This window comes from Danio rerio, chromosome 13, assembly GCF_052040795.2.
Source record: "Danio rerio strain M-AB ecotype USA chromosome 13, GRCz13ab, whole genome shotgun sequence".
NCBI lineage: Eukaryota > Metazoa > Chordata > Actinopteri > Cypriniformes > Danionidae > Danio > Danio rerio.
Window position 1 is genome coordinate 39,685,102 of NC_141033.1, and position 16,884 is coordinate 39,701,985.

Genomic DNA, 16,884 nt, shown 5'->3' on the forward strand with positions numbered 1-16,884 from the left:
AAATATTCATTTTTTAAAATGGGATGTACTCATTTATGCTGAGCACTGTATATAAGCAACATATTGCATATTTTCTTGCACAATTTGGGCCTCTAAATAAGGGGGCATTTTTAAATATATTTAAAATATTTAGCTAAAATTATCCATAAAGTTTTCCATTAAAAATGTGTTGTTTTTTGTAGATGTATTATTATTATTAGTTTTTAATGATTTCTTATATCAGGCTTGACAGGATTTAATATCTGCCTGTTCACTAGCCTATGAAATTTGAGTTTCCTCTGGGTGCTCCAGTTTCCCCCACAGTCTTAAGACATGCACCATAGGCGAATTGAATAAACTATATTGGCCTTAGTGTATAAGTGTGTATGGAATATTCCCAGAGATGGGTTGCAGCTGGAAGGGCATCCGCTGCATAAAACATACGCTGGATAGGTTGGCATTTCATTCCGCTGTGACGACCCCAGATTAATAAAGGGAATAAGCTGAAAAGAAAAATAATAAATGAATGGTGTATGGGTGTTTCCTAGTACTGGGTTTCAGATGGAAGGGCATCCGCTGCATTAGACATATGCTGAAATAGATGGCTATTCATTCCCCTATGGCGACCCTTGATAGATAAGGGGCTAAGCTGAAGGAAAATGAATAAATGAATGAATGAATTTCTGTGTCGTCTTCAACTGCATCAGGTCTTGTCCTGTTTTGTGCTGATAAACAGATAACTGTTCGAGTTTGCCACAGACTCCTGAGGATGTGGAGAGTCGTGGGAAGGTGCTGAATCTGCTGGACTCAGTGACCGATGCTCTGGTGTGGATCATTTCCAGAACGGGTCTGTCCTCACAACAACAGTCCATCCGGCTCGCTCATCTGCTAATGCTGCTCTCACACATCCGACACCTCAGGTATCACCGCACACCATACATAAACATACTTATACAGTTCATATACAGTTGAAGACAGAATGATGCTCAGATGATGTTTAATAGTGCAAGGAATTTTTCACAGTAGTTCCCATAATATATATATATATATATTTGTGCGTGTGTGTGTGTGTGTGTTTTTTTTAATGAAGAAAGTCTTATTTGTGCACTTCCTGTTTGTTTTCAGTTAAATGATCAGATTATGTCTGTCTGAGACAGTGGATGTGGTTAACATACTTAACCACGACCCTTCAACTGTCAGTTTTGACAACAAACAGAAATGATGAGGAAGAGGTGGTGTTGGTTAGGTTGTGATAAAGATCAAGAAAAGGGTTTCAGGAGAGTTATGATTGAAATGCCTACATTACTACATCCAATCAGCTACCAGTAGAAAAAAACAAGCCAAGCTCACTGTTTTTCTCATTTAGTATTCAGTTTCTCTAGGAACTGCGGCACCATACAAAAATAAAATAAAATTGTTCGCAGCTTCCAGTTTATGTGGACTTTAAGAAATACTGTGAAAAATGTAAAAGATATAAAATGTATTTTAAGTATTGTTATATGCTAACATTCAGGCAACGCATTGGCGCAGTAGGTAGTGCTGTCGCCTCACAAGCAACCAGGTCGCTGGTTTGAGCCTCGGCTGGGCTAGTTGGCGTTTCTGTGTGGAGTTTACATATTTTCCCTGTGTCCGTTTTTGGCTTAGTCCCTTTATTAATCTGGGGTCGCCACAGTGGAATAAACCGCCAACTTATGGCCCGATCACATCGAACACGCATTTACGTTCCAAAAATGCAGGGCGCACCTCTCACTGCCTTTTTTTTTTGTCGCTAGACAATGACTGTGTAAACAGGGCATTGTGTGAAAGTGTTGCTGTCAATACTAATATAATTTTAATATTTAATAATACTGTGATATTCAAGATTTGTAAAGTCATACAACTCTGGATAACTCAAAACAGCGACTACAAGTCTCTCCTCCATCTTCAAAAGTCTCCATTGTTGTCTTGACAATACAGAAACTGTAAGCACCTCAACAGGAACCCCGCCTCGGCTTTTATTTGATTGGAGAATAAAAAAGACTTGACTCATGTAACACGCTTTTTCCGCTCAGGGTTGACTTTATTTCAACTGCGAGGGCAACGGAAAAACGTGCATAATTAACTTAATTAGATCTTTAAATATCACTTTATGCTGAATACTAGTATCTTTAATATTATTTACTGTCATCATGGCAAATATAAAAGCAATCAGTTATTAGAAATGAGTGATTAAAACTGTTGTCTTTAGAAATGTGTGAAATTTTTTTTTCTTTACGTTATACAGAAATTGGGGAAAAAAAATATGTAGTGGGGGCTAATAACTCAGGAGGACTAATAATTATGACTTCAACTCAATTTAAAATATGTTTTAACCAGAAATAAAATAAATGTTTTGCAGTATGGCTTTACATGGATTGTACTCTAGTCTCTCATAGCGTTTTTCATCATCTGCCAGATTGTGCCGATTCTGTAACTGACTTCTCTTGATCTCTGCAGCAACAAAGGCATCGAGCATCTGTCAAACATGAAGAGGAAAAACGTGGTGCTGCTGTACGATCTTCTGCTAGAGATGCTGGACGCAAACACGTCTCAGAGCAGCCGGATGCTGGAAGACAGACAACAGAGCCCAGAAAACCTTCACACATCCAGACCGCAGCCTGACCTGAAAGACAGCGACCAGGAGACCCCACACAGTCCACGGTGAGCAATGAACATTTATGCCATGAAAATGTACTCAGCACAAATTGGTTCCAAAGGTTTATGAGTTTCTTTCTTTCTGTTAAACACAAAAGCAACCACTTAGAAAAATGTTGCACATTGGTAGCCATTAACATCCTGAAAAAAAAAAAACTATGAAAAACTATGAAAGTCAATGGCAGTTTTTTCCCACCATTATTTAAAAAGTCTTGTTTTGTATTTAACTGAATAAAGAAGCACAAAAAGGTTTGAAGGAAGTGGAAAGTGAATAAATGACTAAATTAAATATCTTTCCTTTGCGTATTACAATACTGTACATATCTGGTATAAAGTTTAAAGTCTGCATGAAAGAAACAGGATGTGCATTTTCAGATTTCAGTTAGAGATTACAAGGGTAAACTATTTTCTTTTCTTAATGACATGCTCAGATGAATTGTTCACCACAAAACTAGCAATGCCAGCTAACAAAAGGACTATGGTTAGTTTTGATTTTACGCATCATTTAAGGAGATTTTATAACCATTTTTAGAGCTGTTGACTTTTTGCTTTGTTTTAAAACAGGGAGATTTTGGAGTTTGCTACACATTGCATTTTTGGCTAGTTTTTTTACAAGGCAACATTAAAACAAGCACCTTTATGTTTATTAGTCATCCGTTTAGATTGATTGACTCACTTCACTTCAACACATTGGTTATTAAAACGTTATGAAAGGTTATGTTTAAATCTAATAAGGTTAACAGATAGTTCACCCCAAAATGAAAATTACTTAATTTCTTATCCCCCATGTGATTTTGGTTTCAATAGTTTTATTATTAGAAAGTTTCACAGACAGTTACTTGAAAATACACTTTTTATTTTAAACATAAACATAAAACTTGCTTTCAAGAGTTCCCACTTAGATATGCTTGGCAATTATAGCAGGTTTGGCTGGCTGTCCGGGGAGAGAACCCTGAGCTCGGAGATATTTGAGCCCAGGGCTCCCGCCCGGTCTAGAAGCATATCAGGGGATCCGAGATCAGGTAGGTCTCGATCGCTCCCCCTTTAAAAGGGGAGAAAAAGGAGGATATGGGGTGGAGGGGGGGATTCTTCCAAAAAGAAGAGCAATAAGGAGAAAGTGATCCATTTATATTAAGCTAGGATCATTTCTTCCAAAAAGAAGAGCAATAAGGAGAAAGTGATCCATTTATATTAAGCTAGGATCATTCTGAATGGATTATTACTGATTACGGATGAGTGGCCAGCAGTGCACAATCATATCACGTGCTCCTCTCGAAATTAGTTTGTGAAACTTCACTTCAAACAATTAGACATTTAAATAAATAAATAAAATAATAATAATAAAAAAACAATGACAACAAACAACAGTCATAAAAAAAAAATAATAATAAAATAAACATGCACCCATGTGATTTTAAACCTTTGTGAGTGTTTCTCTTCTGTTGAACTCAAATGAAGGTACCATCATTTTTCAAAATATCTTTTTTTTTTTTGTTTCGCTTTAATAAATTATAGGTCTAAAACTTGATTCCTGGAGGGCTGCAGCTCTTCACCGTTTTGCTCCAACCCTATTCAAACTCCGCTGATCCAACTAATCAAGCTGTTCAAGACTACTAGAGACTATTAAGCAGGTGTGAGCTGGAGGTTGTTGGAGCTAAACGATGCAGAGCTGCAGCCCTCTAGGAATTGAGTTTGAGACCACTGCAATAGATGAAAGGAACACAAAAAGGTTTTGAACAAGTCAAGGGTGAGTAAAGGATTGCAGAATTTTTTTTTTCAGGAATGAACTTTTTAAATATGCATTATAAATTAACTCAATTCAGTTTTATCCCTGAAAATAATCACAGTTTGTACAAACATATCAAGCAGCAACACATATCAAGCAGCAACACTGTTTTTAGCATTATTAAGCAAAGAGCAGAAAATCTGCATTTTAGAAGGATTTTGTTAGGATCAGTGGGGGTTCAGACACGCCATTATATAATACAGAGGCACATTTTTTGTGGCAGATTGGCTTCAGTTTAAGCTGTTTACAAGATTGTTTTGAGATCTGGAACTTACAGGATGTTTTTTATAGCACAATGGCCTCTTAGATGTCAATAGAACAGGGGACTTTTGATTTTTCAGTTCATGACCTGTTTCAGTTCATGACCTGTTTATATTTACACATTCATTTAGCAGACACTTTTATGCACAGTGAGGAGAACAGAAGCACTTCAGATCGTAAGAGAGCAGTAATATATGAACACTATGAAAAATGCAAGTAAGTTAGTATAGATTTTTTTTTTCTCTAAAGAGAGTCATGAGTCTCCTGCAGTTGGTTTGTCAAACCCACTCGCTTGTGTAGAGCACTCTCAGAATCGCACAATCAATGTTTTTTAGAAAACATGGGGTGCTTATTAAAATGTGTGTAATAAAAAGTTGTGTCTCTACCAGGTGGTTTGTCAAGCCCAGAGAAAGAACTAAATCTACTCATAGATTGATTAATATACTGTGTCTCACTGGAGCACACCCATGTTTTCAAGAAGCATGAGGTGCTTATTAGAAAGTGTGTGGTGCATATGAAGAGAAAAATAGTGTGTCTTCTACAAGTGGTTTATAAAGCCCACTCACCTGCGTCCCCCTTTCATTTAGAAAAAAACTAAATCTACTCATAGATTGAATAATATACTGTTTCTCCCTAGAGCTCACTCAATCGCACAATGTTTTCAAGGAGCAGGAGGTGCATATTACAAGGTGTCTGGTGCATACAGAGAAGATAAGAGTGTGCCTCCTACATGTTGTTTATCAAGCCCACTCATCTATGTACTCCTTTAATTTAGAAAAGAACAAAATCTACCCATAGATTGATTATTATACTGTCTCTGCAGAGCTCACTCAGAATTGCACAATGTTTTCTAGAAGCCAGAGGTGCTTATTATACTGCCTTCACACGAATAGACATCCTGCGGCGCAATACGTGCAAATGAGGCAGCGCAAATGACACTATTTGCGCAAATGAAATGGCTTGAGTTAAGCGTTTTGCAGGATTGCAGGATTGGCATTTTGCAGGATTGACACGACTGACTAGCGTTTCGCGCGAATCTTTTCAGTTGGAAAAATTTGAACATCAGGGGACATTCGTGCCGCATTAACCAATCAGGAGCTTTCTCTTGTAGGGGCATGCTTATGACATAACGCGTGTTGTTGGTGTCCCGCGGAGAAATCCTCCTGCCGACACCGGATAACAGTTGATCAAACTGGGCTCGGCTCAGTCAGAAGCACCGCTGAAAGCTTCCATCATCCAGGTATAGTTTCTGAGTTTATGAACTCACAGAGCTGGGTGCACCTCTGAAAGGCTCTAGTGGACTCCCCCGAACGAATTGATGCTGTTTTTCAGCCTTCATAAAGCACATAAACACAGCTTTTCTCTTAAAAAAAAAAATGTTAGCCATTTAGCAATGAAGCTAAAGTCATCAGGCGGACAGAAGCCCTGCCCATGACACTATTCCGCGTCTTAAGTAAAGCAGATTTGATGCGCGACTCTGTTGTGAACACAGCATTAGAAGGTGTCTGGTGCATATGGAGAGAAAAAGAGTGTCTCCTAAAGGTAGGTTGTCAAGTCCACTCACCTGCATCCCCTTTAATTTAGAAAAGAACAACATCTACTCATAGACTGATTAATATACTTTGTCTCTCTTAAGCACACTCAGAAATACAAAACATCAATGTTTTCAAAAAGCATAAGGTGCTTATTAGATGCTGGCTTGTGCAAATGGAGAGAAAAAAAAAGTGTGTCTCCTACAGGTGGTTTATCAAGCCCACTCACCTTTGTGAAGCATATTCAGAATTGCACAATGTTTTCCAAGAAGTATTTGGCGTTTATAAGGTGTCTGATGCATATGGAGAGGAAATGAGGGTCTACTACAGTTGGTTTGTCAAGCCCACTCACCTGTAAGGAGCACACTCAGAATTGCACCAGGTTTTTTAATGAATATTCGATGTATATTAGGTGTCTGGTGCATATGGAGAAGAAAAGTGTCTTCTACAGGTGGTTTGTCAAGCCAACTCACCTGCATCCCCTTTAATCTATTCATTGATTGACTAATAATCTGTGTCTCTCTAGGGCTGAGGAGACGCTGAACAAGACATTGCATTCTAGTCTGCTTCGAGAGGACATGGACACAAACTGACAGTCACAGACTTTTGTGGGGGGGGGGAACTCTGGATCTGGCATTTCATTCATCCATCCATCAGTTTTCCAGTCTGCATTTTTTGCATGTGGGATTAAGACATGAAAAAAGGAACATCAGGTGATCGACGACAACCTGAACCAAACAGGGCTTTCAAACAGCACTCAGTCCTGCTTCAACACAATGCTACTACAACACTACATTGTTTTCCTTTAACAGAGGAATCATTCTCATCTCATTTGTTCAAGAAAATCTTCAATGAAACATTTTATGGCTCTATCTGGTTCTGTATGTGGTAAAGGTGAAGTGTGTCATTTCTGTGCCGCTAGAAGAATGAAAACAACAACAACAACAACAAGATTCAAACACTCCCAAAGTCTGCCATTGCAACCAGGAAGCCCAGCCCCAAAAATCACACCATTGGCTGAGACAGTTACATAGCGTTTATTTTGTTTTAATCAAACTGTAAATGTTTCTTTTGCCATCCAAGATTTCAGACTGAACTATTGATTAATGAAAACGGTGCGCACACTTCTTATAGTTTATGCATTTTGTACTTTGTGTTTCTGTAAGTCGTTGGAATGTCATTTGCTGTCCTGTAGTGCTTTTCGTGGTTTATAAAGTACTTGTCATTGACAGTAAATATGTCTTTGCGAGTTGATGCCTCTTTTGGCTCCAAAACCCAAATGATACACACAAAAGTGTGTAGCTCTCACTCTCAGAAACACACTTGTTCCTAAAGGGTCTATAATGGTAGCCTAAAAATGCTAATTGGTATTTTGAAAGCTTAATTTTTATGTACTAATATTTACATGTGGTATTAATATGGACTCTTTAAATACAAATGTGTATGTTTTGAAGAGGTGCCACCCCAGTGATTGCTCTCGTAGCTTTTATGTCTGAGAGTGCTGGAAAGATGTCTTTGTAGTGTATAATTGCTGAGGCAGTTAAGGGTTTCTCTGGTGCTACAAATGTTAGCAAATGTCAATTCTGATTTAACACCTCGCATAATTACTACAACCTGCATCTGTTCTGAGCAACTGCAGTTGCATTAAAGCTGGAGTTTATGATTTTTCCAATGTCATCTAGTAATATATTTTCCCAAAACACTCTCTCATCTGCCTTTAGTTGAATGGAGTCCTAATATAGCGCAATTGTCTGTGTTTTAAAATATTAGGTCTCATTCTGTGGATTCAGATTTGCTTTCAGAATTAAAATCGGCCCGATTCATATTTTTTTTTCTTAACGGTGCAGTGTGTAAATTTCACATCCAGTGGTTGAACTTGTTATTGCATTCCTGGATTAAAACAAACGCAAGCGCAGGTTGCCAGATTGACAACTAACAGTGAGACCATAAAACCCAAATTCTGATTTAAATTGTGTTCTAAATAAAAGCAACGGCACGCGATTGAAGGAATATGTTCTATATTAAAAGAAGTTTTTGTTTTAACCAACACCTCGAATGGGTATGTTAGAAACGGCTTCTATTTCTCACAGGTGAACAACAGGATAAACTGATCACCTCAGGTACACTTCATGTGCTTTATTCAGTGTTAAAGGCTTACAATGTGAGTTTGAATGTCATTTTACATAACATTTATTGCCATACTACTGAAAGCAGCAACAGCAGATAAAATAAAGCATTTGAAATTAAACTTTATAACTGTGACTCAGTAAAAACCAACACTTATCAGTCATTCAGCGTCTACATATATTTATTTTAAAGAGGTTTATTGTATTAATTAGATTGTAAACCTTAGCATTTAATGAGTGTGTGCATAGTCTGTGCTTCTGAATGACTGCTTAAATTTCTGTCATGTTTCATCTGGTGCAAACAGTCAAAATGCTTACTGCAAATCTTGTCATGTAGTGTGTTAGGACACGGGGTTACAATGTAACCTGCTCACCTAATGTTTACGCTCATAATATTTATATTGCTAATTAATAACCTCATGTGGAATTCTGAATCTGTTTCTCATTTCGGAGTCTGCTACTGTCCACCTGAGGTTGCATTTCAGTCATGAGAGCATGCTTTAAGAGCCTTTCTGAATGAATGAATGAATGAATGAATGAATGAAATATGCTATTTCCACCAAGGCAACCACGAGTGCGGAAATATAATTGGCTAAACTGGCATTAGGCTGGTTAAAAGAACCAAAACAAAGACACGTTCTGGCACAAAACACATTTTCAAAGCAGAATATCTGACTAGTCTATCTGACTTGTTTTTTAGATAAACCAAGAATGTTCACTTAGCATTTTTCTTAAATATCTGCAACATATTATGGTATTTTATGCTTTAGAGGAGTCAAAAAATGTACATACAGCACCCTTAAGAGGATTGTTTTCTTAAATTTGCTGAAAATCATGTTTTTTCCCCTCTCCAGCAGAAGAGTTATGTTTTAAGAATTAGATTTTAGCTGCAATTTTATTTCATTGTGATTCAGAAAATGTAAGTTGGAGGCTACCAAAACACAAATATACACTCAAAAACCACTCAGTTTTGCAGTTTGTTCAAACTAATTATTTAAAATGAACTGAAACAAGACAATTCTTAAGTTTTGTTTTAATAACTTAATAGTTTTATTTTCAACTCACTTCAATTTGTAAAATAAGTTAATTAAATTCCTTCATCGATTGTGGGGAACCCAGCATTTTTTACAGTAAAACTATTTTTGCTGCTTGTTCAAAAAACTTTTTGAAATTTGGCTGAAACAACAATTCTTGAGATTGTTTTTGTCAGGCTTAAATGTTTTGTTTAATCCACTTACATTAGTAAAAATTAACTAAATTTGTTTGTATCGGGACAACATGACGAAATGGTGGAACCCAGGTTTTTTTTTTTTTTTTTTTACAGTGTTTTCAGGCAAAACAAAAATAAAACCCGTAATAAGTATTTTAAAGCAGATTCAGACCATAATTTTAAAATCACTAGTACCCTAATTCAACATTTCTTGCCTCATATATTTTGGGTGATTTATGAGTCCTATGCAGACTCTGTGAACCTATTTCTGCATAGTGCATAAGACCCACTGTTCTGAGCGTTGCGCTGTGTTTACAGGTTTTGGGAATTAAACAATGAACAGCTTCAATATGTAGCAACATATTATGTAGCAACAGTATGTCATCGCAAAAAAAAAAAAAAAAAAAATTATATATATATATATATATATATATATATATATATATATATATATATATATATATATATATATATATATATATACAGACCAGCTTTAAACAGAAATAAATATATTTGATACAGTTGAAACTTTCTAAAGGTAGTTAAAACATTTACATCTGGATCAACAAAATCTGAAAATAAATAAACTTGGAGATCAAATTTGTACATGACGTTTATTTGTTGTAAAACTGACTTGAAACTCAAAAGGAAGCACAAACATCACATCTAACTTTTTATTTTCTTCAACCAGTGTTTGACGTTGGCAGTGCAAGGTTTCCTGCAAAATAAATTCATATTAAACTGAACGCTTCTCTGATTAATCTGGATATTTATACCTTTGTTTCGGTTGACCAACAACCTAACCCTTAAACCAATAACAATTAAAAACAAACACATCAAAATCAAACAGCAGCAGGACAAATAACATATATATATCTTTAAAAAGTAACCGTGGTGAATTATAATAAAACATACAGAATGACGTCTGACACTTTGGCAGTTAGTACAAGTGAGAGCGACTAATGGCTTTTCACCATGTTATTACCATCATAACTGTCTGTCACAGACTAAAAACAGCCACATCCAATCGTGTGGATATTTCTGAAATGTTTTAAAGAGACGCACCTCAACCGTCTAGGAAAATCCAGAGAAAACTAAACAACTTCTGCAGCCTCTTGCCGGAGAACTTCTAGCTTAAGGAACACCATTTGTATCTCTGCTGAGATTGTTGACTAATTACAATTAAATAACTTCAGTAGCTTTACATTATTCACACATGAAAGTTGACACAGCTGAATAAATTACACAGACAGACATTTGCACGGACCCTGACGCCTCACTGTTTCTCTACTCAATGGCTTTGACCAAAGAAATGGCAGTTAAAAGAGCTACAAATAAAATATATTTAACATCTCAAATCATTTCATATTAATTTCCCTGTAACAAAACAGTCCACCTTTTTCTAACGACACATTTAGTGTATAAATTACGGAGGCAACTTCTGATGTGGCATTATTATTCTCATTAATCAAATATTAAGGGAACACTTTTTTTTTTTTTAGAAAATAGACTAATTTAAAAACTACCCAAGAGTTAAACTGTTGAGTTTTACCAGTTTTAAATCCATTCAGCTGATCTTCGGGTCTGTCTGGAGCACTGTTAGCTTAGCTTAGCTTAGATCATTGAATCTGATTAGATCATTAGCATCTTGTTAAAAACTGATTTTAGCTCACAATGTAACTACAGAAGAGTCCAGCTTAAAATAGGAAATAATGGTAAACTGTTCATTTTTGAGATGCGAATGGTCTAATCCGATTCAATGCTCTATACTAAGCTAAGCTAAAAGTGCTTCCGCCAGTAATTTGACAACAGAGTCAAGCTTAAAATATGAAAATTATGGCAAATTTTTAGTTCATTTTTGAATGAGATGCTAATGGTCTAATTGGATTCAATCATCTATGCTAAGCTAAGCTAAAAGTGCTCGCGCCTGTAATTTGAATACAGAAGATTCAAGCTTAAAATCTAAAAATTAAAGCAAATTCTTTGTTCATTTTTGAGCGAGATGCTAATGGTCTAATCCGATTTAATGCTCTATGCTAAGCTAAGCTAAAAGTGCTCCCACCAATAATTTGACAACAGAGTCAAGCTTAAAATAGAAAAATGATGGCAAATTCTGTTAAATTTGGATTGAGATGCTAATGGTCTAATCAGATTCAATTATCTTTTTTTTAGCGAGATGCTAATGGTCTAAACTGATTCAATGATCTATGCTAAGCAAAGATAAGCTAAAAGTAGTCCTGCCAGCAATTTTACTACAGAACAATCAAGCTTAAAATAGCAAACTTATGGCAAATTCTTTATTTATTTTTAAGTGAGATGCTAATGGTCTAATTCGATTGAATGGTATGTTTTTGAACAAGATGCTAATGGTGTTATCCGATTCAATGATTTATGCTAAGCTAAGCTGAGCTAAAAGTGCTTCCGCCAGTAATTTGATTAAAGAAGTCAAGCTTAACATAGGAAAATGGTGGTAAACTCTTTTTTTTTTTTTTTTTTTTTTTGAGCGAGATGCTAAGGGTCCAATCTGATTCAATGACCTATGCTAAGCTAAGCTGAAGTGCCAGATCTCCTGAATACATCAAAAAAAGGCAAAACTCAACTGTTTTTCTCAAGGGGAGTTGTAAAATGCTTAAAAATGTGGTGTTTCCTTAACAATAAACTGATCACAGTTAACAAATTACATTCAGCAGACCATAAATTACTTCAAAAACTTGAAAAAGAGCATTTCATGAAGCAATATTACGGTCGTATGTTGAATATGTATGTATTGTAGGAATAGAAAATAAAAAATAATCTGATGTCATTCTTAAATAAATTGTTATTAATGACGAATAAAAATTATGACCTCACTCAGTTTAACCTAAAGATATCTATTATTCTATTATTCATAGCACAACTTTATTATTCAAAATAATACATTTCAGATTTTTTGAATGGAAGTTCCACAAACCGGAAGTGCGACCCATAATCTAAAACTCAATCTAAAAAAAGGTGGATGACTGATATTTCGGTTCCATCGTTTAGACACACAAACAGGGTTTCTACTTAGAAAATACAAGCCATCTCAAGAGTCGATCTATCGCTTAAAATATGTCCTTAAATTTCAAAAATAAATACATTTGTGTGGAGTTTTCCCCAATGCGCTGCTACAGAACATTCTATACAAGTCTTCAAATATACAAACGTTTCCCAGAAATCCTCAAATCCACTGATTGTTGCAGGTAAATGGTTAAACTTGCAGACATTGCTGTGAAGGGTTTGAGTGTGTGTGTTTTGGAACTCATGTTGGCGGCGGTCCGTTGGTGTAGAGGAGCATAGGATAGAAGGAGCGGGCGAAGTTGTTGGAGAGCGTGCAGCTGTAATCGTCCTCTGACAGAGGCACCAGACAGGCCACCACCAGCAGCAGCAGCAGGAGGAGATGCAGAGGAAAAGCAGCCCGCAGAACACGATACAGAAACGGCCTCGCTGGAGACGACTCGCGCTTCTCACACCTGCACAAACATAGACGTACACTTATTGACAACTTCATCATGCAGGTGGGATTTTGCGCACTCAATACTGGCGGAAGACACAAATTGTTTTGAGTAAAACCTTCTGATAATAACTACATAATTCATTCATTTCCTTGTGTTTGATATGGGTTGCAACTAAAATCTGCAGGAAGGTGGCTCTCCAGGAACAGGGTGGCCACCCCTGATTTAAAAGCATTCGTTTGGAAATGACTGAAGGTCAATAGTATTACATTTTCAGACAGTAAATATTCGAGTGAAATCTGAAATATATGCAGTTGGAGTCAGAGTTATTAAACCCCCTTTGAATTAAAAAAAAAAGTTTTCCAAATTATATTTAACAGAGCAAGAAAATGTTCACTGCATGTCTGATAATATTTTTGCTTTTGGAGAAATTCGGCTAGAAATAATTTTTTTTAGTAAAATTTTTAAAATTTAAATTTAGTTTTAAATTTTTTAAAACCCATTTTAGGGTCAAAATGATTAGCCCTATGTCGGCGCCAGTAGCCTAGTGGTACTGTGCGCTGACATATAGCATCAACGTGCTCACGGCAACCCGAGTTCCATTCCCGGCTCGAGGTCCTTTGCCAATCCTTCCCCTCTCTCTGCTCTCAATGATTTCCTGTCGGAATTCTCTTCTGTTCTGTTATAGTAAAGGTGAAAAACTCCTAAAAATAATTATAAAAAAATACCCTAACTTACCTAATTAACTAAGCCTAGTTATTTAACTGCATATAAAAAAATTAAAAAATAATTGAACAAACTATAAAATATAGATAGATAGATAGATAGATAGATAGATAGATAGATAGATAGATAGATAGATAGATAGATAGATAGATAGATAGATAGATAGATAGATAGATAGATAGATAGATAGATAGATAGATAGATAGATACATTTTCAGTGTGTGCAGGTGAAAGTGGAGCAGATGTGTGACACTAAGAATAAGAGGGTGTGAAGAAAATACTAGAAGACTGCAGCAAGATCATATGATGACACACACACACGCACACACAGAGAGACAGAAATCAGTGTGTACCTGACACTCGCTGGAGATCCCTGTGTAACAGCCTGAGCTCCTGACGCTTCCTAGAGAGACAAAAAAAATCAGTGTTTGTTACAAGTGGTGATAATAATAAATCATCATCATAAAATCGCATTCTTGGAAACCTCTCATTCACTGCCAGTCAAAAAGCAAAAACTCACGAAGAGCAGCATCAGCAGCAGTTATATTTTATTTGAAAAACTGTATGAAGTATTATTTAAAGGGCTAGTAAATCAAACTTTACTTGATACTTTGAAATAAAAAAACTAAATCAACAATGATTTATGGACTATATTAAACACAATACAGGGTAAATTAAATAGCCTTTGTTTATTCTAGAATACTGTTTCACCTTATTATTATTATTATTATTATTATTATTATTATTATTATTAATATTATTATTGATAAGCAAAACATTTCAAAGCTAAATCATATAATATTCTTCTTTTTACTACTACTACTACAAATAATTTTTTTACCATCAATAAGAACCAATAACACCCGTTTATTTCAGTTAACACCAAAACTACCTCTGCTAATTTCACAGAGAAGAAAGCTGGAAAGTGGACAGTAGAGAAAGAACAATCTTGAAAAATAAAGCAAAGCTTAACTATTACTTACATATGACTAAAAGAAATATATATATATTTTTATTCTACATTTATCTTAGTGTGTAGAGCAAAGCTGGACAAGTTATTTAAAAAAAGTAATCAATTACTGATTACATCAACGTTGTATTTAAACTACATCTCTAATTCTTTTGTCTAAAAATCTTAAATCGCTGTAAATCTCAACAGAAAAACAATAGAAATCAAACTTTTTATTAATTAAACTTGAATCAAACATGGCCTTTTAGGTTTTTTAAAAATGTAACACTTACTTAAATGTTAAATGACAAACATTATACTGTATGTATCAACAACATGTTTCAGTAATGACACTATATTCCATACATACCAAATATTCATTGTTTCCTTAACGTGTGCAGTTGTCAGAGAAATCTAACTTTCTTTAGTTGAGTTTAGTCGTGTTATTATGAAAAATATTGATAACAAAAATATATACACCTATTACCCTGCTTCCCTGAACTCACACCATATATTTTCATTAATTTGTCACTCAGTTAACTTGTCTTAAGCAGCTTTAATGCTCTTGATAAATGTAACCTAGTTGAAAAACAAAATGCCAAAGTAAAATCAATTTGTGTAATAAAAAACAATTTCTCTGAATGATTTATACAAAACTGAATCATTTATACAGTATTTTATGCAAATTAATTATAATAAGTGTAATTCTTATTGTAGGCAACTGTAATTGAATACCTAAAAATGGAAATTAATCCATTGCTTTACAGCGAAAAAGTAACTGAATTAGTGTAATTAATTACTTTGTAACCGCCAACAACTGATGTAGAGCATACCTCAACACTAAATATTGCGCAACAAATTGTCAAACATCTTGTACCAGTAAAGGAATAAAAGAAAAGGATAAAAAAGCTGGATGTGTTTCTGTACCTGTTGTTGTGTTGATGCAGTTCTGTCCACATTAGGACCTGATGAATCCTGCAGCAAAACAGACAAAACATCAGTGTGTGTGTGTGTGAAGGTAAAACATACCAGTGGCCAGAAACTCTGTGCGCGTGAGACATTTACATTAAGTCATATAGCAGACTGAATATATCTTACCAGTCTGCTGTGGAGTGTGTTCAGGTCATGTGAGACCTGTCGTATGAGCAGCCGTAACTTATTGCTGATGACGTGCACCTTCTCTTTAGCCTCAAGGGTGTCTTCACCCTGGTCCTGTAGGAGGATCTGAGAGGAGATATCCTGTAGAGAGTTCACCTCCTGTTCACGAGACTGTAACTCCTGGTGAACAGCCTACAAAACACAACAAACTATTAATCAAATAAGTCTAACGAGTATATTTAAGGAACAGTTCACCCCTAAAAGATGACTCACAAATTCAATTCACGCAACATGTTTCAGTAATGACACTATATTTCATACATACCATTATCATTCATTCATTTTCTTTTCGGCTTAGTCCCTTTATTAATCCAGGGTTGCCACAGCGGAATGAACCGCCAACTTATCCAGCACATGTTTTACGCAGCGGATGCCCTTCCAGCTGCAACCCATCTCTGGGAAACATACATACACACTCATACACTACGGACAATTTAGCCTACCCAATTCACCTGTACCGCATGTCTTTAGACTTGTGGGGGAAACCGGAGCACCCGGAGGAAACCCACGTGAAGGCCAGGAGAACATGCAAACTTCACATAGACACGCCAACTGAACCAACCGAGGCTCGAGCCAGCGACCTTCTTGCTGTGAGGTGACAGGACTACCTACTGCGCCACCGCGTCACCCTACAAACCATTTTCTAATTATGTGCACTCGCCCTCACTATTTACTCACCCTCAAGCCATCCTTGCATCCTGCATCCTAAGTGCATATGACTTCCTGCTTTCAGACAAGACACAGACTAGTTTTAATTTCTTCCCATTCTGTAGATTGGTGTTGGATAGTGGCTTTTATTTTGTAAACCACATAAATCCTTTGTAAAACTTGCCCATATGCTGCCAGGGGGTTACCGCTTATCATATGAAGCTGATTGAAAGGTTTTTCCTGCCAAAATATTTCATGTTTAATTTAGAAACTTCAATCACTGACTCCCGGCGGCTTCCGAATTCATGGCATATGAGTTTAGACAGGTAAAAACATGTAAGAGTAATATACTGTATAACATAT

General features: G+C 36.0%; 2 protein-coding genes across 44 annotated transcripts in view; one reads left to right on the plus strand and one right to left on the minus strand.

Annotated features, from left to right (window-relative positions):
• The window catches only part of esr2b (estrogen receptor 2b), a 45,686-nt gene extending 38,002 nt beyond the window's left edge, over positions 1 to 7,684 (plus strand). For 8 of the 23 annotated variants that reach the window (XM_087277489.1, XM_087277493.1, XM_087277490.1 and 5 more), the window contains 3 exons: positions 716 to 899; positions 2,455 to 2,658; positions 6,758 to 7,467. In XM_087277489.1, coding sequence (XP_087133615.1) covers positions 716 to 899; positions 2,455 to 2,658; positions 6,758 to 6,824 — 455 coding nt within the window. In that variant the 3' untranslated portion in view covers positions 6,825 to 7,467. 23 annotated transcript variants of the gene reach the window in all.
• A 2,483-nt stretch (positions 7,685 to 10,167) lies between these two features.
• The window catches only part of syne2b (spectrin repeat containing, nuclear envelope 2b), a 200,618-nt gene continuing 193,901 nt past the window's right edge, over positions 10,168 to 16,884 (minus strand). For all 21 annotated transcript variants that reach the window (XM_087279586.1, XM_087279597.1, XM_087279588.1 and 18 more), the window contains 4 exons: positions 15,814 to 16,005; positions 15,643 to 15,690; positions 14,120 to 14,169; positions 10,168 to 13,058 (listed from right to left, as the gene is read on the minus strand). In XM_087279586.1, coding sequence (XP_087135712.1) covers positions 12,848 to 13,058; positions 14,120 to 14,169; positions 15,643 to 15,690; positions 15,814 to 16,005 — 501 coding nt within the window. In that variant the 3' untranslated portion in view covers positions 10,168 to 12,847. The remainder of the gene's footprint in view (positions 13,059 to 14,119; positions 14,170 to 15,642; positions 15,691 to 15,813; positions 16,006 to 16,884) is intronic.